At 45.5% G+C, this 18,688-nt stretch overlaps 2 protein-coding genes across 4 annotated transcripts in view; one reads left to right on the top strand and one right to left on the bottom strand.

Annotated features, from left to right (window-relative positions):
• Positions 1 to 8,309, bottom strand: part of POLR3A (RNA polymerase III subunit A) — a 51,115-nt gene extending 42,806 nt beyond the window's left edge. The window contains exons 1-5 of the mRNA XM_060034716.1: positions 8,141 to 8,309; positions 5,087 to 5,222; positions 4,682 to 4,819; positions 3,972 to 4,143; positions 3,684 to 3,838 (exon numbers count right to left, since the gene is read on the bottom strand). Of these exons, the coding sequence (XP_059890699.1) occupies positions 3,684 to 3,838; positions 3,972 to 4,143; positions 4,682 to 4,819; positions 5,087 to 5,222; positions 8,141 to 8,184 (645 nt within the window). The 5' untranslated portion in view covers positions 8,185 to 8,309. The remainder of the gene's footprint in view (positions 1 to 3,683; positions 3,839 to 3,971; positions 4,144 to 4,681; positions 4,820 to 5,086; positions 5,223 to 8,140) is intronic.
• A 1,777-nt stretch (positions 8,310 to 10,086) lies between these two features.
• RPS24 (ribosomal protein S24) lies at positions 10,087 to 16,559 on the top strand. Of its 3 annotated transcripts, XM_060034713.1 has the most exons (7): positions 10,087 to 10,162; positions 11,685 to 11,750; positions 11,840 to 12,049; positions 13,589 to 13,699; positions 14,342 to 14,359; positions 16,089 to 16,110; positions 16,473 to 16,559. In XM_060034713.1, exons 1-5 carry the CDS (start codon positions 10,160 to 10,162, stop codon positions 14,345 to 14,347), a joined length of 396 nt encoding a protein of 131 aa, XP_059890696.1. In that variant the 5' UTR covers positions 10,087 to 10,159; the 3' UTR covers positions 14,348 to 14,359; positions 16,089 to 16,110; positions 16,473 to 16,559. The 3 variants fall into 3 exon arrangements, with proteins under 3 accessions (XP_059890696.1, XP_059890697.1, XP_059890695.1); XM_060034714.1 differs by lacking the exon at positions 14,342 to 14,359; XM_060034712.1 differs by lacking the exons at positions 14,342 to 14,359; positions 16,089 to 16,110.
• The last annotated feature ends 2,129 nt before the right edge of the window (positions 16,560 to 18,688 follow it).

The raw sequence follows: 18,688 nt of genomic DNA, 5'->3' as shown, positions 1-18,688 counted from the left end.
AGAGAAGAATGCCCCTCCTTAGCACCCCTGTCTCCCAGTGATGGGCACCTCGCTGCCACCAGAAGCAATCAGGGAGGAAGTATAAAACTAATAGAATTCTAGAACGGCATGAAGGCCAGATGTCACCTGCAGTACCACAGTCAGTCCTAGATGAGAACGTCATGGAGCTGGAGGCCGTCCAGGAGGGCAAGGAAGGCAGGAGGACTGGCAGGAGCCTGGAAACCAGTTCTCAGCAAGAGCAGCTACCCGAGAGTGACAGAACAATTGCATCCCAAGAGGCACGTGGAAGAGGCGGCTGACTTACTGTTACGTGCCAGGAAGCAGAGTCAGGGACTGCTGGACGGTAGAGCAGGGCTCAGCTTTGTACACGGCGCAATACCCTAACAGCTTGAGTTCTCTAGCAATGCAGCGTGGCTGCCTCGGGTGGTGGTGAGATGACACGGCTAGAAAGACATCAGCCAGGGCAGCCTAACACTCAGTCTGCAGGGATGATGCCATCTATGGAGAGACTCTTATCTGCAGGTCCACCACCCCCTGCATTTGTATTAAAATTGGGAATGGATATATGTTAGTCTTCTGGGGAGAGAGTCCGGAGTTTTTGTCAAGTCCAGGTTGGGTCGCATGTCTAAGGTCACAGAATAAATAAGCGGCAGAGCTGGGCTCTAATCTCAGGTCTGTCTGACCCCAAAGCCAAAGCTCTTAAGCACCACCCTAAACCGGGTCTAAGGTGTCGCCTGGGTCAGGTGAGCTGGGGCGGACAGGGAGATGGTGGCAGTGGGGGACACCCTGAGAGGCAATCTAGATGCGTGAGACAAGTGACTCCTAAGTGGGAGGGGGTCACCTCCTGGGCCCAGCCATTTAGGCCTAGTCACTTGGAGACTTTTCCAAACAAGATGCCTCCCAGGCCCCAGTGGAGAATTCTATTGCAGAGTGTGTGGAGCAGAGAAGCGGTCCCCAGCAAGTGAGGACAGTGGCCGCAGGGGTCCAGGCAGAGAGCTGGCAGGAGAAAGTGGTAGTGGATGCCAGGCAGGTTGATCTCGGAGCAGCAGGGGAGGCTGCAAGTAAGGCCACACCCCAGAGAGCTGGGGCACCCCTCAGGCTCACTGACAAGGCTGCCAGCCAGGTTTCTGGTTGCTTTCTACACAGCCATCAGCCTGGAAGGTAGAATTCTTCTACACTCATGACAGTAGAAGGACAAGATCCACTTTCCCAGCCTGCACTTTCACTTCCTCTGCAGGAGCTTAGTTCTAACTGCCTTGAAGACACCTCCACTGGAATGCACTGCTGATGCCCTACCCCATTTCCAGGAGAACTTCCATGTTTCCAGATGCTTGCGCATGGGCACCCGCTCGCCTCTGACCACCCTCTCACACCCAGCGCTACAGTGGCTGGTCATCAATTCCTGTCCATTCTGACTGCATACGATGACTCTGCCCCTGGCTCCACTATCACTACCCAGGTTCAGGATCTGTTTGCTTTTTGCGTCCCCACCCCCCAAATCAAGGCATAATTTAAATACAGAAAATTGCACAAATCTTAAAGAGATTGATAAATTTTTACATGTATACACTGGTACACATATACCACCATTCAAATCAAATAAAGAATATGTCCCTCTCTCCAGAAAATACCCTGATATCCCCTTTCCCAGTCAGTACTAAGCCCTTACCCCAGATCAGTCTTGCCTGTTCTTAGACTTGATCTAAATGGAATCATACGCTTTGTACTCTCTTGTATAAAGCTGCTTCCTCTCAGCAGGATCCTGAGATTCAGCCAGGCTGTGTGTGTCAGCTCATTCCCTTCATTTCGGGATACTATCCCATTGTGTAGATCTGTGACAATTTCTACATTCTCCTGTTGACAGGCATCTGGGCTGTTTCGAATTCTGGCTTTTATTAATAAAGCTGTAATGAACATACTTGTACAAATATTTCTGTGGACATATGTACTCATCTCTCTTGGGTATACACCTAAGAGTAAAGCTGCTGGATCACTGGGTGAGTGTGGGTCTTATTTTATAAGAAATTGCCAAACTGTTGTTTGGAGTGGTGGAAACGTTTCACATGGCCACCATCAATGTAGGAGGGCCAGCTGCTTCAGATCCTTGCCAGCACTCGGTTTTCAGTTGTTTTACATTCTAATTTTGCTGAGAGGGTCTGTGTGTGTGTAGTTTTAATTAGTATTTCCCTGATGAGTGACAACATTGAACTTTTCATCTACTGATTGGCCATTTGAATATAACCTCTTGTGAAGTGCCAATTCAAGTCTTGCTTCTGCTTTCAAAAATCGGGGTTTTCTGGGACTTCCCTGGCGGTCCAGTGGTTAAGACTCCACCCTTCCACTGCAGGAGGAACGGGTTCAATCCCTGGTCAGGGAACTAAGATCCTGTATGCCGTGTGGTGCAGCCAAAAATAAATAAATAAAATTAAATTAAAAAATTCGGGTCCCCCCCCTTACTGATTTATAAGAACTGTGTCCTATATTCTGGACATGAGAGTCCTTTATCAGACAGATGAAGTGTGACTATTGCTCCCACTATGTGATCTGCTTTTTCATTTTTGTAATGGTGTCTTCTGATGAACAGTCAGGCTCTTCTAAAATTTCGTTATTAATTCTCGTCCCTTCCCTGCTCAAAATCTCAATGGCTCCACATCCCCCAAGAGTGGGATGCCCTCTGGAAAGCAGACTCAGCTGTTCGTCCTTCCTACAGCACAGGCTATGCTCCGATGGCCTTGGCTAGGACTCTCCCTCCACCGCTCACTGTTATCTTGGGCGACGCTGCCGCATGGTTGCTGCGAGGATTAAATACAAGGCAATCCACAGAAAGAACTTGGAACAGTGCTGGAAGGCAAAAGCAGTCACTACATGCAAGGTGTTTTTAGTAGCGCCGTCAGGACTTTCAAACAGAACCTCAGCTTCAGAACAAGCCTGAACGCTGCCACCTGGACGTGCTGAGCTTGTTGCCCTTGACTCTCTAAACCCTACTCAAGTTTAAGGACCAGAACAAACCACACCTTTCTTCACAGTCCCCCCTAACCAAGTCCAAAGTGACATATTCCTCCGGATTTCCCACTGAACTCACTGTCCTTGCCATTCCTGTGACAGTTGGCACTGTGCCCCATGGTATTGGCTATGTTTTCACAGATGAGTGACCTACGACACATCTAAACCGTGGGATCCCTGAGCACAGACCCACTGCCTTGCAGTTCCTGACGCTCCCCCGCAGGTCTGACAGTTTGGTACTTAGCAGCCACTCAACTAATTTCTTAGTTTGGTATACTATCAATTCTAGAAGGTACCAAGTGACTTAAGTGCTAATCAAACTCAGAACAAGACACTTCATAAAATTCTACTAATCAAGTTTGTGCCAGGTAAAGTACCTACAAATTCTTCTATGTCATTTTGCATGTGAGAAACAGGATCGCTCAGTGTATGCCCTACACAGCTGTAATTTTACAATCTTCTACAATGAAAATGTAACGCGTGTTACCCGTACGATTAAAAACGTGTTAGTTACGAGGCTGGTGCACATTGAACTTAGTGCCAGATGGATGCCTGTCATGTGGAGTACTCCCGGAGATCTAGCTCCAGGGGACCTCTCATTCTGGAGGAAGCTGTGTACCCAGAGGGGGAGGGAGAGGACATTCCATGCAGAGGGGGGCAGGCTTGCGTTCCAGGCTCACCTGTGCCCTCCCCAGTAGAGGCTCTACTTCTTTGTTATGCTCGATGGCGGTTTCGAAGGACTGAAGGAAATTTGACACGATAGGATCCACCACTTTCTTGTTGGTCTTGTATTTCTCATGGATTATCTTCAGTAACCCACATTTCTTTACAGTACCTGTAAGAGTTAATTTATTTTACCACGGTTGGAAAAATCAGGTTCTTGGTTAGGCTGGCCTGAGGCTGCGGTCTAGGAAATGCAGTTACAGAAACTGCCGCCACAACGAAAGATGAGAGGTGCAGCCACTCACCATTAAAGGCGCCACAATGATGGCACGTGTTCTTCTTCCGGCATTTATCAGAGATTTTCTTCTTCAGCCCTCGCTTCTGGAGGTAAGTCAGGCCGGGCCTCTTTAGATAATCCAGAAACTGCTTCTTCTCCTCCTGGGACAGCATGATGTGGCAGCAGGTTTTACAGATCATCTTTTTAAAATGAAACAAAACAGGTAAAAGGATAAGAGAGGATGACAGAGTCTTTTCTTTCAATTCCTTTAAAACAAACTTTTTTGATACGATCTCCTGAGCTTTGGCCAGTAATAGATTTTTTTCTAAGTCTCTTCTTTTTTTAAAAAAGCCACCACCCCCCCTTGCCCAGGACACTTAGCTACAATGTACAGATCTACATGAAGACACGCAAAGGCAGCCCATGTTCACCAGAATGCTGGCCATAGTCAGAGCCAGCTGGTGGCGTTTTTGTTAACTATTTTTTCTTTTTTGTGCTGTTCTGTACTGCTTGAATTACTAATATTTTTTACAATGCCTATCTACCACCTACTCAAGGAAAACCAAGGAAAAAGAATTTTTAAGCAATTTAGCTTATTGCAAGATGAAATATTGTTTTTAGTATAAGAATGTTCTCTACATGTATCTCCCACCACTCATCATTCCCAAGCTCACTCTAATGTCCCTAGATCAATAACTCCCAGGTTTATACCTTGGAGATGAACACATACATGCTTACCTGTAAGATACCTATGACTGCTCGGAAGTACCCCACATGAAAACATGGCAATTCCAAGTCAATGTACCCATAGTGGCCCAGACAGTCAGCCAAGTTCTTCCCACAGGTTTCACAAGGACGGTCCTTCTCACTCGTACCCTGTGGATAAAAGCACACCATAATCAATGGAGACCAGTGGACAGGAAAGTGGGACCAGTCCTCACCGGTGACCAGGGGACTCAGAGTCAGAATCACCTGGGAAACTGCAGGGTATTCACATCCGCCTGACCAAAGGAGGCTGGCGTCCCTGAGAGGCGCAGGGGAATGGGGGAGGTGGAAGGAAGCCCTTGCTTCTTCCTCTTTGGTAAGTCACCAGTTTCATCAGCAAGTGAAAACACATGGAACCAGGAAGGGCAGGGGTCTTACCATCCTGTGGTCAAGCACCCCATATAGCAGTGGGGCATGGTTGTTGTCCTGGCTATACAGGTTCTTACTCACAACCTGGATGTGAGCCTGCTGGCGCATCTCCTCAGCTGACTTCATTCCAAAACAGATGTGGCTTCTGGGATGGAAAGAGATAGGGGAACAGTTACATCAAAACCACTTACCAAAAATAGCATTTATGCATATGACCCACCATAAGCAACCTTGCCCTTCCAACTCCCTATAGGCTCTGCTCTCTCATTATTAAATGTCACTTCATCCTGCTGACTCGTTCCCTCTTACGTTTCTTTTGTGGTCTCTTCTACTGCCTTCTCTTGAATATTGGCATCTCTCCCTACCTAGGGTTACAACCCTCAAACTTTTTTCATTCTACACATTCTTTCTGAGTCGTGTCTGTCTAATCTCTCTCTGCAGGCCAGCTATCTCCACTCAGCTGGAGACCATACAGATACTTCTTCTGGACAGTTAACAGGCACCTCAAACTCAGCACATCTAAAACAAAGCCCGGAACTTTCTCTCCCAAATCTGTTCCTTGTTCATTTTCCAAAAAAAAACTGGGGGTTTACGTATGATGTGCCAGGCACCATCCTCAGGGGCTGAGGATACAGATTAGATAAGACAGGGAATTCCCTGACAACATGGGGCTCAATTTCAGGGAGGGCAAGACAGAGAATAAACAAATAGATACACAAAAGTGAATAGATGCAGGGGAGGAAAATGACGTGAAGCGGTAGAGGAGAGTCTGAGGAGACCATGTCGTGTGGCCAGAAAGTCTGGAAAATTGACATTTCCGCTGAATTCTGAATAAGAGGGAGCCAGCTGTAAGATTGCCCAACCAAGAAATTCTGTGTGTCAATCTCATTTCTCCCTTACCCATCCCTACCAATCCTGTCAATTTCACACCCCTCAAACTGAGAGAATGGCCATCATCAAAAAGTCTACAAATAGTAAATGCCGGAGAGGGTGTGGAGAAAAAGGAACCCTCCTACACTGTTGGTGGGAATGTAAATTGGTACAGCCACTGTAGAGAACAGTATGGAGGTTCCTTTAAAAAGTAAAAATAGAGCTACATATGATCCTGCCATCCCACTCCTGGGCATATATCCCGAGAAAACTATAATTTGAAAAGCTACATGCACCCCAATGTTCGTTGCAGCACTATTTACAATAGCCAAGACATAGATGCAACCTAAATGTCCATCAACAGATGAAGGATAAAGATGTGCTGTAGATATATACAGATATATGCATATATATATATATTTACAAACACACCCACACAGTGAAATACTAGCCATAAAAATGAAAGAAATAATGCCATTTGCAGCAACACAGATGGATCTAGAGATTATCCTAAGTGAAGTAAGCCAGACAGAGAAAGACAAATATCACATGATACTGCTTATATGTGGGGGAAAAAAAGATACAAATAAACTTATTTACCAAATAGAAATAGGACTTTCCTGGTGGGGCATTGGTTAAGAATCTGCCTGCCAATGCAGGGGACACAGGTTTGAGCCCTGGTCCGGGAAGATCCCACATGCCGCGGAGCAACTAAGCCCGTGCGCCACAACTACTGAGCCTGTGCTCCAGAGCCCGCGAGCCCCAACTACTGAAGCCCGCGCGCCTAGAGCCCGTGAGCCACAACAACTGAGCCTGCGCTCTAGAGCTCACGAGCCACAACTACTGAGCCCGCGTGCAGCAACTACTGAAGCTTGTGCACCTTGAGCCCGTGCTCTGCAACATGAGAAGCCCGTGCACCGCAACAGAGTAGCCCCTAGTGGACGCAACTAGAGAAAGCCCTCGTGCAGCAACAAAGACCCAATGCAGCCAAAAATAAATAAATAAATAAATATATTTAAAAAACAAAACAGAAGTAGACCCACAGACATGGAAAACAAACTTATGGTTCCCAAAGGGAAAGGGGGGAGGAAGAGATAAATTAGGAGTTTGAGATTAAAGTATACACATTCTATATATAAAATAGATAACCAACAAGAACCTACTGTATAGCACAGGGAACTATACTCAACATTTTGTAATAGCCAATAAGGGAAAAGAATCTAAAAGAGAATATATATATATAATTGAATCACTGTACTGTACACCTGAAACTAACACAACATTGTAAATCAACTACACTTCAATTAAAGAAAAAAAAAGATTCCTCACTGCCTGCAAGATGGCTCTGAAACAAAGCTTCAAATCTACTTCCTTCTCATCACTATACTTTCTCCCTCCTGTAGGCTCCTGGAAGAAGGCTGTTCTGCCTGAACCCCTTGCCCACCTGTGCTGTCAGAACCCCCTATGCCTACCCTTGTCCTCGCACTTGTCCTATCCAACGTTGACTTGTCTACCTTCTCCAGCTAGACTAGGCAGTAAGGTCTTACTCATGTCATATCTTCATGTCTATCATCGGGGCCAGAACACAGTACCTTCCTCACTAAGCATCTACTACAAGAATGATTGATGTGTTTCTCTACTGGAAGGTCTAAGGAGAGGTTGTGGCCTACTAAATTAGCTCTGAAGAAGGTCCAGAATAACAGCCTCATTTCTGAGACTGCTATCCATCTGCCTGTGATACAGCTTTCTAGCTGGCAACTCCATTCTTTTGGTCAGCAAATACTACCTCCGTGTCATGTGCTCTGCAGCAAAATGAGTCCCCGCCCCAGGTCGCTCCCATTCATTGCAATGACCAAAGATTCGCTGAAAGGGGTCATCGTCTCACCTCAGGAGAACTCGAGCTTCGGCCCATGGTGCACGGATCGCCAAAGTTCCCACCACATCCCCCAGGTTCCCACCACATCCCCCCTTCTCCGCCCAAGGAACCACCCCTGGCCTGGGTTTCCCAGGTCGTGAAAGCCCTCTGCCCGATCAATATCCATTAATCTAACCTGATACTCTTGAACTGTGCCCACACCTCCCACTGATTCCTGGCCCTTCCCTTCCAACCGACCTCACCTCTGACCCTTCCCTGACCTCGGACCCCTCTGCCCCTAATTTCTCTGCTCTTCGGGGAGTTTTGCTCCATCTTACATTTTCTTGGCCACATCCGTCTCCCGGAACTGCTCCTTCACCATGGTGACGGCTGCCGGGGCTCCCTCCTCGAGACTCGCTGAGCTAGATTAGAAATACGATGCTCACAGCACCCGCCCGGGACTAATTCTTGACTGGTTGCTAACACATCCCCGGCATTTTTTCGGCCACCGTAGCTCGCCCCACGTGCCCGCCTCCACTTCCGCTACTCGCCGGCGCTTCTGTCTGTTAAGAGAGGCTCCGAACACGCCGCTTTTCGCCTTCTCTCTACACTGCCATCTGGCGGCACCTCCTTGAAACTGTACCGAAACCTTCATGGTATTTTCAAGGTCCGGTTTCCGGTCCATTTCTTCTTGTCACCTGACACCTGCAAAGAAACTACAACCCCCCTGCCTCAAAACTTTTAGAAAACCAGAGAGCCAAAAATTGCATACAATGGAAAATCGTCTTATCAACATCAATACCATCTTAATTAAGAGCCTCTAATTATTTAAGGAAAGGTGGAGGCTAAAATGAACCTGCCTAAGGAACAGAGGACTTCATCTAGATTATCTAGAAAGGAAGTAAACAGGGCAGAAAACACGGCCATGCATACACCTCCAGTTCACAAAGTTATTTTGAAAAAGAAGAAGAGTTAAACATATTATTGATTACAAAAACAGAAGATGAAAATCTGTGGGTTTAGTGTGAAAAGTGAGCCATGCTGAGCTAGGGAAACAAGATGAAGGGAGAATAGGAAGCGATTATTCATGTACTGAGGAAATAAATTTCTTATCTCACACCTCACACCCTGTGGGAGGTGATCCTAGTGTGACATCTTAGCGCATGATACTAGAGAGAAAACCATTCCACCATAGGACTCAGGGCTACAGAACCTGAAACTTACTTCTTTACTATTTGTGAGAAACTCTAAACAGAAACCAATAAAGTGGTTCAACACTTTTGAATTTTAAGGGATGCTGTCTTCAAACTTTATGGATACCCACTAGTAAAACATGTCACAGACAGAAAGCAAAGCAAACCAGATTTTCCTATTTCAGCAGTTAATATATCTTTGAAGATTTGGTGAGTGATTTTCATTATCTAGAAGTTAAAAACAAAGATTCTGGAACCACAGTATCCATGGGTGTTTAGGCACTACTGCTTAAAAGTTGAGCGACCTTGGGAAAGTTCCTTAACCTCGTGCTGTCATAGTTTTCCCATCTATAAAAGGGATAAGTAATATGTACCCTAATTCTTAGAGTTGGTGGGAAGGTTAAATGGCAAAATAAGGGTAAAAGTACTCAGAAAGTAACAGACACATAGCAGCGCTCTCAAAAGCCTGCAACCTGATTTGTAGGTCTCTGAACCTGCATGCTTATGTTCTTTATTGTTACACGTATGTCTCACTGTAAACTAACAAATTTCTCTATCAAGCAGATACTTATTAAAAGCTCACTTTTGTGGGGATTAAGATTTTTCAGAAAAAGACAAATTAAAGAATTTTTTATTTTTAATTAGAAAATCAGATTCTCTAAGCTCAGAAAAAATAAATTAATTAAATAGCAATAAATTAAAACGGCCAGTTTTGCGTACTTGAAATAAAAGTTTGAGTCCGGGTTTCTGCAGTTTCCCTAGCAGTAAAATGAGGAGGCTGGTCGAGAGGACCTCCAAGGATGCCTTCGAGCTTTACCAACCTCTAACGCGGTTGGAGGGGAATTAACTTTAATCCGGTTTACCGGAATTTTAAGTAGAGACAGTTCAAGATAACGAATTGAAGTGGAACACGTGCTTGAGTAAACCTGGTCGGCCCAAACTGTTCCCCCTCCGGATTGGCCGTTCACGTTCCGGGGGTGTGGCGAAAGAGCGAAGAAAGCAGATCTTATACACTTTCAATCAGGCATTAGCGCGGTCGGCCTCGTGGTCTGGCCACGCCCCCACGCCGGCGTCTCCCGGGGTCCTTCCGTGAGCGTTGATATGATTGGCCGGCGGAAGATAGTCCTCTTTTCCTTCCTGGCTGCTTGACGATCAGCCGCCATTATGGTGAGTCTTTGCGGATCCAGGGATCATCCAACGCATATCTGGGCCATCCTCCGTCCCCTGGTCCCGCTGTTAGCACTACGGCCGCCCGAAGCCCGATTGCTCTTCCCTGGCCGTGTCTGACGGAGGCCGGTTGCCGAGGGCCGGGGAGCCGCCGGCGGGGAGTCCGGGCTGCGCTGTCGACCCAGACATGCCGGGCTTCGGAGTCCTCGGAATGGGGACTGCGGGAGCGGCTGCTGCGTTTGTCGGCTTCGTGGAGTCTAGTGGGTGGGGTGGGGTAGGGTGAGGAGAGACACATCGCACTTGAACGCTTAATTTGGGGTAGGCGGTTCGCCGGTGAAGGCAGCCCAGGAGGAGAAGAGGGTGTCAGCAGCGCCCGGGCGTGTTGCGACGACTGAAACCGTTCCCACGTGTAAGCTAGAATATTGTCAGCCGAATGGATTCTCTTGTTTCACAGGGGGGAAACAGGCCCCGGGAAGAGGAGCCACTTTAAGGCTTGCCATGTCATGATTAGCTCATTAGAAGGTTCACCTGTTTTTAACCCCACTCTATCTGCGAGCTGTTTTTCCCTTGACCCTTACTTTCAAGAATCGAATATTGTTGAAGTGAACTTAGTGTGGTATGGTTTTTCAGACTGCAGTCGAAAATTAGTCAATCTACTATGAGAGCTCTTCTTTTTGGTGAATTATTTTAGTGTAAGCACGCTGAATGCCCACATTCCTTGGTAGTCACTCATAGTGTAAAAGAGCAACGGGGCCATTCAGAAGGGGGTACAGTTTTTTTTGTGGGGTGTAGCGTTGGTCATTCAAGAAGGGTAGTTTACAAGGAGGTGGTGCAATGCTTGTCACATCTGTGCAGGATGCAATAAACAGGGTGCCGTGACGATAACATTTATAGAGTCACAGCTTTACTCCAGAGAAGTAGGCTTTAACTGGGGGTGATTTTTTGCCTCTGAGGGGACAGTTGACAAAATCTGAATACATTCTTGGTCACAACTGGGAAGCGCAGGTGCTACTGGCATCAAGTGGTTAGAGGTCAAAGATGCTGCTCCACGGTCTAAAATGCACTGGACAGTCCCCCGCTCTGGACCAAAATACCAGAGGTTTGAGAAACCTTGCTGCAGAGTGATTTCTGTAATGAAGTGAAGTAAGGCGTTTCCAGACTTAAAATCTTGATAGATTCAGAATGTGGCTGTTGAGTGTTTTCGTGATGCTGTTTTTGTGATGGGGTGACCTGTGAGTTAGGCACTGTGCTAAGTGGGTTAGGAGGAGATGGGAATTTGTGCATTTTTTTTCTTTTATTGAAGCTTTTTTGCCACTAACCCATGTGACCCCTGAATATTTGAAATGTGGTTCCTGCAGCTGAGGAATTGCGTTTTAAATGTTGTTTATTTTTAATTAATTATCCACAGATGGATAGCCACAGGGTCTACTGATTTGGACATTGCAATTCTAGCTCTTGGAAAATCACAGCGGGTCAAGAAAAGGTTGAATGGTTTTATTAATGAGCGTTGTTATGTTTTCAGAACGACACGGTAACTATCCGCACAAGGAAGTTCATGACCAACCGACTACTTCAGAGGAAACAAATGGTAAGGAAGGGTACGTCAAAAGTTGGTTGTTATTCAGTTTCGAAGATGTATTTCATTATAATAAACACTAAACTTGGTAATCTTTTTAGGTCATCGATGTCCTTCATCCTGGGAAGGCAACAGTACCTAAGACAGAAATTCGGGAAAAACTAGCCAAAATGTACAAGACCACACCAGATGTCATCTTTGTGTTCGGATTCCGAACCCATTTTGGTGGTGGCAAGACAACTGGCTTTGGCATGATTTACGATTCCTTGGATTACGCAAAGAAGAATGAGCCCAAACACAGGCTTGCAAGAGTAGGTGTCCTATCTGTTCAACAGCTGCTAAAGACATTTTTTCAGTAACATTGTGTTGTGCGTGCAGTGGAGTGAGCAAAAGCAAGCAGTCTGCAGGGGGACAACATACTAAAGAACTCTTAAGGGGTTGAGAGAAAAGGTTCTTTGATAAAATGCACAGATAGTTCTGAACAGGAGTTCAGAATGGGGTCTGCAGGATTTGAGGAGGTGACATTTCAGATGGGTCTAGAAGAGCAGGTAAAGCAGTGCTCCTAGAGGTAGGAACTGGAAGTAGGTAGGGGGATGAGTTTAGACAGGTAGGTTGGCACCAAATTAAGTGAAATCTTTATTCCCAAGCATCTGAGTTTGGGCTTAACTTCACAGGTTGCCAGGAACCATGAAAGCTTTTGGATCACTTCCTGAGTACCAAGCACTACACAATGACCTACAGTTAACCGTTGAACAACACGGGTTAGAATTATGAAGGTCCACTTACGCGCAGATTTTTTTCAGTAGTAAAATCTGTATTAAGGCGATCCGAGGTTGGTTGACTGCACAGATGTGAAGGGAAGTGTGGATGTGGAGGGCCAGTTGTAAGGTATAATCAGATATTCAACTGTTGAGGGTTGGCACCCATATTTGTGCAGTTGTTCAGGGCTCAACTGTACAGCAGTAGACTGGGCAAACTCCCTAGCTTATATACTAAATTGTGAATGAGCAAATGAATTGTTACTTTGAAATAGTTCTTGTGTCTGCCCCCTTTTAACTTTTTTTCCTCCTTGCTATTAGGTAAAATCTTTCCATTGAATAGGTATGTGGTAGATAGATGCTGCACTCTTTTTTTTTTTTTTTTTTTGCGGTACACGGGCCTCTCACTGTTGTGGCCTCTCCTGTTGTGGAGCACAGGCTCCGGACATGCAGGCTCAGCGGCCATGGCTCATGGGCCCAGCCGCTCCGCGGCATGTGGGAGCTTCCCGGACCGGGGCATGAGCCTGTGTCCCCTGCATCGGCAGGCGGACTCTCAAACACTGCGCCACCAGGGAAGCCCTGCACTCTTTTAATTGGGTGGTCTGGGAGACCTGGCTGAGGTGAAGTGAAGCCGAGTTCCTTGTAAAGATAGGGGAGCATTCCTGTAGGCAGTAGGAAGAGCAAATGCAGAAGTGGGCAGAGTGAAGATGAGTAGCTGGATGCTGTCTCCGTGGGGGGTGTAGAGTTCTTGGGAAAGATTCCTCTGTCAGCTATGAGTAGGAAACGGAGTTGAAATGGAAGAGACCCTGAAAATGTGGAGACCTAGCGAACTGTAGGCTCCGAACCATAACAGCATGCACGGAGCGTTGAGTGCACACTTCTCCTGTGCTGTTTTCTGTTCGTGCTATCTCAATGACCGTTTCTGTTCTAGCACAAACAAGTATTGTTAAATGTACTTGAAGAGTGTTGACTTCTGAAGCTGTATTTCTTGAGCTCCAGCCTGGTCACTTTCCCTACCGGATTAGTATGTAACAATGTTGATGTTTGCAAGTCACCTATGTGTATACGTATATATATTCCTTTCTTTTTCAGCATGGCCTGTACGAGAAGAAAAAGACCTCGAGAAAACAGCGAAAGGAACGCAAGAACAGAATGAAGAAAGTCAGGGGGACTGCAAAGGCCAATGTTGGTGCTGGCAAAAAGGTATAGTTTATCAAGGGAAATACAGAAATGTCAATTCCAGGTTTTTAGTTTGTAGAAAGGTGGGGATTTGTTTTCTTAATAACCTTTCTTAATGTTTCTTCTTTTCCGACTTCTTCTGGATTACAGAAGGTAACCTGTTTTGAGAAGCCACGTAATGTAGTATCTTAACACCTCAGTAGAGTAGCTTTGCCCACCCCTTGTTAGCTCACAGATTAGCACAACATGGGGCCACATCGGTTCAGTGATCGGTAGAGTGATCCTGGTGGGTGCCTGGCAAGTCCTATCAGGAAAGTTTTCATTTTACTGCTAATTACAAAGATTGTTAAAGGGGGAGCAGATCTAGTTTCCCAAGACTTATTTTCTTAAAATTGACAACTGATTGAAGAAGCAGCTGAATCAATGTGGCCCATGTTTTCCTGGCATGCTGGAGAGGTAGCACAGTTCTTCATTGTTTTCCTCTCCAGTTAGTCAGGACTTAAGTGATTTTAATGATGAGCTTTTTACCAGCTTTGCTAGCTAATTGTGAGTAGTTGAATGGAATTAAGGTGTTGGGTTGTTAAATTAACAAATAATCAAGTGTTCTGTGAACTTTTTTTTTTTTTTGCCTTTTTCCTCTACTTTCTTGGAATTCTTGTTCATCAGAAATGAAGTGTCTAGCAGGTACTGAGATTGTGAGCACGGTGTGGGGATGCATCACCTTCACTAAGTTTGCTTTGATGCTTTGCATGTTGGCTTTCGGAAGAGAGTTTTGTAGTATAGTCTATTATAACACCACTGCTACGGTTTAAAGTAGTATATTATGGGCAAAGGAGAAAAACTTCAAATGACGTTTATTTTGGAAACTCAAAAATGCATGTTAAGTTGTGAAGTGCCCCAGTGGAGGAAGGTAGCCGCTTTTAACTGGCACTTGGGAAATGCTGTGTTCCAGAGTACCACCTACCCAGGAAATGGCTTTACTTAACACAGGGCTTGGGAAGGATTCACTCATCCAGTCATGAGCAGTCTTTCCCTTGGGGACTCTGGAGATTGGTTGATTCTCTGGCAGCTTTGGTGATAAACTGGTCCGGAAAATCTGGCAAAGCCTCTGTCCCAGGAGCACACACCGAAAGCTGCCTTTTACTGTCTCCTTTACTGTCCCATTGCTTTTTATTAGTTGATCTCCAGCTTTCCACCTGATGCCCTTTTTTTATTGGAAAATTTCCAAGATAATTGAATATTCACATCAAAGCCTTTGATAAATACGCTTTTCCCGCAGGTACTTAAAATACTTTTGCACATCTGAGCAGCCTAAAGCAGTAACATGTAAAGTGGGCTGAGAGTGGGTTGGGACTAGTAAGGTTTTGAAACAGTGGTGGTCACCGCTCGACATGCTTCCTCTCACCGACATGCTTCCTCTCACCGTGACTCCCCGCCAGACCAGGCCGTAAACCTGGTGTGCCTGCTCTGGGCTGTAATCCCGTTGACTTCCGGGTGCCATGGCGTTGTAATGGACTGCCAGAGGAACTGCTTGCTGCTTAGTTAGAATAACTGCTCCCTCTGTGAGGCTTAGTATACTTGTTGACAGAAGTTCCAGAAGTTGAAAAACAGTCAATATTTGTGTTCTGATCTAGATCTGAAGAACTTTTTTACACATTGTTTTCTTCATTCAGCCTTTGAGTTACGTGTGTTAGTGCTCAGCGGTGACGTGCAGAGTTTAGCCCTGTGGGGACCTGAGCTATCACTGTTCCTTGCTTCAGGTTGCACTAGTGCAGGAATGCATAAATGAGCACGTGTATTCTTTGGCTCAAATAAAAAAAGGCATAGTAATGTCCCTTGAACTTAGATGTTGGAATCCAGATGTTGGAGTTGCACCTTTCGGGTATAATAGAGTTGTTTTAAATTACGGAGTAGTCTCATGTTTGAAGAGCAATTGAATTTTTTTTACATCAGCTGAGTTCTGCCTTTTTAAATACTAATTTACACTACTTGTGTTGATTGTGAATGGTGGCTTTTAAAGTACTGAACTGAGACAGGTTTTAAAAGACTTGCTTGATCATTTAGAGCTCTCCCCTTGTGGTTAAATTAGACTTCAGTCTGCGATGATTCTCAGGTCTGTTGATGGTGCTAGCGTGCCCAGCACGGTGTTGCTGAGCAAAGCAGAGGCGCCTTCATGTGTAAGTAGGCAGTGGCAGCCTACGAACCATAGTAATCAGGCAGGCTGTTCTCAAAATTGGGTGGAATAAAATCAGTGAGTGTGTCTAGGGAGTGCTCTTTATACAATTGCAAAGAACAAAATAGTCATTAAGGTATCTGATTGCATGCAGATTATTTAGGAGTTTGAAAAGGGACTATTAATGAAATGTTTCTTTTCCCTCTTCCCTCCTTTCCCCCTTCCCTGCCACTGATTCAGTGAGCTGGAGATTGGACAACAGGTATAATTCAAGCTTTTCGTTTAGATTGCTAGACTCCTTGGTTGACAGTCATTAAAAATAGAGCATGTGAAATGATTTAGAAGTATATTTACAAATGCTCTCAAGAGTTGTGCCCCTTAAAAACTAGCAGTGACAAGGTTTTGTTGTCAAAACTTGTTTTTTGTCTCATCCCTAACTTGAATGTTTGTGAGTTTTATATCTTGATGCTTACATTGTTTTAAGATCACACAAACTTAATATGGTCTAGGTTACTAATGTTCATTCTGCATGAGTGTCATTAATTTTGGGGTTTGTTGAAGACTTTGAACTTTAATTTTTAAAGGCAGTTGCTAACTAAATTTTTCTTTTTCTTTAATTCACAGAAGGAATAAAGACTCTGCAGTGACTGTGTCTGTGGTGATTGTGCAGATTTTTCATGAGAGAGTTAATAAACTAAGACTTTTTACATATCTGGTTGTTTGGAATATATTTGAAGTTTACTGGGAGTGCTGTAAAATTGGTTTGCTGTTTAACAGATTTAGAGTGCTGCCCAAGTTCACATGTTCCATTAAGCATTCAGTGAAAACTTGCTATGTTGGGGTGGTGTTTGTCCTTCCCTTTAATGGCACAAAGATGTCAGGGTGTAGAGTATTGGCAGCGTGGGAGCATGCAGGGCCAGTCTGGTGTGCTCATGTTAATACTTGGTATTATAGTTGGTCAGTCTCTGAAAGAGACTCTTGAAACCTGAATTCCTTTTTGGTTTTACTAGAACCCCACTTAGTCTTTGTTACGGAAAAAAAATTTGCTGGCCTTGATAGAAATTAAGTTACTAGATTACATTCTCATCATTTATCCTGAAGTAAACAGCGTCTGTCAAAATTGTTATTTGTCTTTTGCGGGCTTGTGCTTATGTGATAAATGAGTGGTTTATTGTGGGTGGGGAATTTGAAAAAGGCTCTAGAGTGGTGAATATTTGTGTGTAATGTGTAATTGCTTGGTAAATCTGATTGTGCATGGGTTTTATGAAGCATTGAGGGTTATCTAGTGCTACTTTTTCTTTGCCAGATGCTTATTCTCACACTGGCTTTTTTAGGCGTCAAGGTTGAGAACCTGAAATGTGGGTTATTGGTCAGTTGTGTGGGGTTGGGGGATTTGAGGAGGGGGTTGTTTGAAGGTTGCTGGGGGGTTGGGGTGCCATCTGAGAGGATAAGAAACATGAGTAGGAGAGCTTGGGTGTTTGGGAGGGGACAGAAGAGGCATTAATGGTTCATGGGTTTTGGATGTCATTCTTCCCTGAGGTTGGTGTGTGATTGGTTTCTATCTTAAGTGGGTCCTGTAGGAGTCAGGCTTATAAATGCTATTAAGAACTGTGTCAGTGGATGGAAAGCTTCAGAGAAAACTCAGGAAGCAGTAGAGGACTGCTTAGCTGGTTGGGTTGAAAGGGGAACCAGGAAAAAGCAAGAATCATGATAGCAGAAGGCATGTGAGGGTTGCAGAAAGGAGTGGTTGGATATTTTGCAGAGAGCATGGTGAGAGGCCTTGACTTGAAGAAGGAGCTATAGCCTGGGAGGGCAGGGATGTGACCAGGTAAGTGAGGGGCCTGAACCTGCTGGCCCAGGGTGCAGAGGGCGGGGTGGGTGTAGTTCCGTTTGTGGCTCTGCTGAGGCTGCATACTTGGGTTTGTGGAAACCATGGCCTTGTGGGTTCCCTTGCTAGGGAATCTGCTTTGTGCTCCCTTAATAGGACCAGGAAATAAGATTAGATGGTCTACTTGTATAGGAAGAGTTTGGAGGAGTGGGGGATTTAGGTCTGCACGCTTCTGTTTCCACCAAAATGGCTAATGGGTGGTGTGGAATCCCCAAGGGATTTGAGGCGAGTGGCATTTTTAAATGAGCAGTGTGTGGAGGCCAGAGATCATCCATGCCTGGTGGAGATGCAGTTCCCCAGGACTGATCTAGGCTGTGCAGGTGCAGAGATAGGCTGGTGAGCAGCATGTAGGGGCAAGAAGCAGAAGATGCTGGGAGAGGTTGTATTTGGGATGGCTCAGGACAGGACAGGAGATGAAGCCGAGCAATGGTGGGCGGGGGTGGGGGGTGACCCCAGGGGCCTGTGGTCACAAAGTTCAGGAGCAGGGCTAAAAGAAGCAATGGAGCAAGAACAGAAGGGTAGGAGGTGGTTTTCAGAGTGAGGTACTAGGTGTTGGTGTGAAGACGGGGCACAGCTGCAGGGAGCCTGATGAGGTGACGTTTGGCAACCAAGTCACAAGGTCCGTAAGCTTTTCCATTGGGATATGCTCGGGGAGGGCAAAGTTTGCAGTCATTCAGCCAGTAGTCTCTTTGAAGGGAATCGTGATTAACTCTGGTTGAGCCTGTTTTTCTAGGGGAACTGCCTGGGCTAGGATATTACAAACGTCACGAACTGGCAGTCTTGTCAGTAAGCTTTGTTGGACAAGCAAAGCATTTCAAAATAGGACAAACCGTACATGAAGATCCAGATTCCTAGCATCTTGAGTTTCAGAAGACTCAACAGCAGGCCCACCTTCCTGCATGGTGACAGTTGGCAAGGTTGGAGGGTGGGCTGTGTGCCTCAGGGTAGGTGT

The sequence above is a fragment of the Delphinus delphis genome, chromosome 16 (assembly GCF_949987515.2).
Source record: "Delphinus delphis chromosome 16, mDelDel1.2, whole genome shotgun sequence".
NCBI classification, from domain to species: domain Eukaryota; kingdom Metazoa; phylum Chordata; class Mammalia; order Artiodactyla; family Delphinidae; genus Delphinus; species Delphinus delphis.
This window is presented reverse-complemented; position numbering and strand designations above follow the sequence as displayed.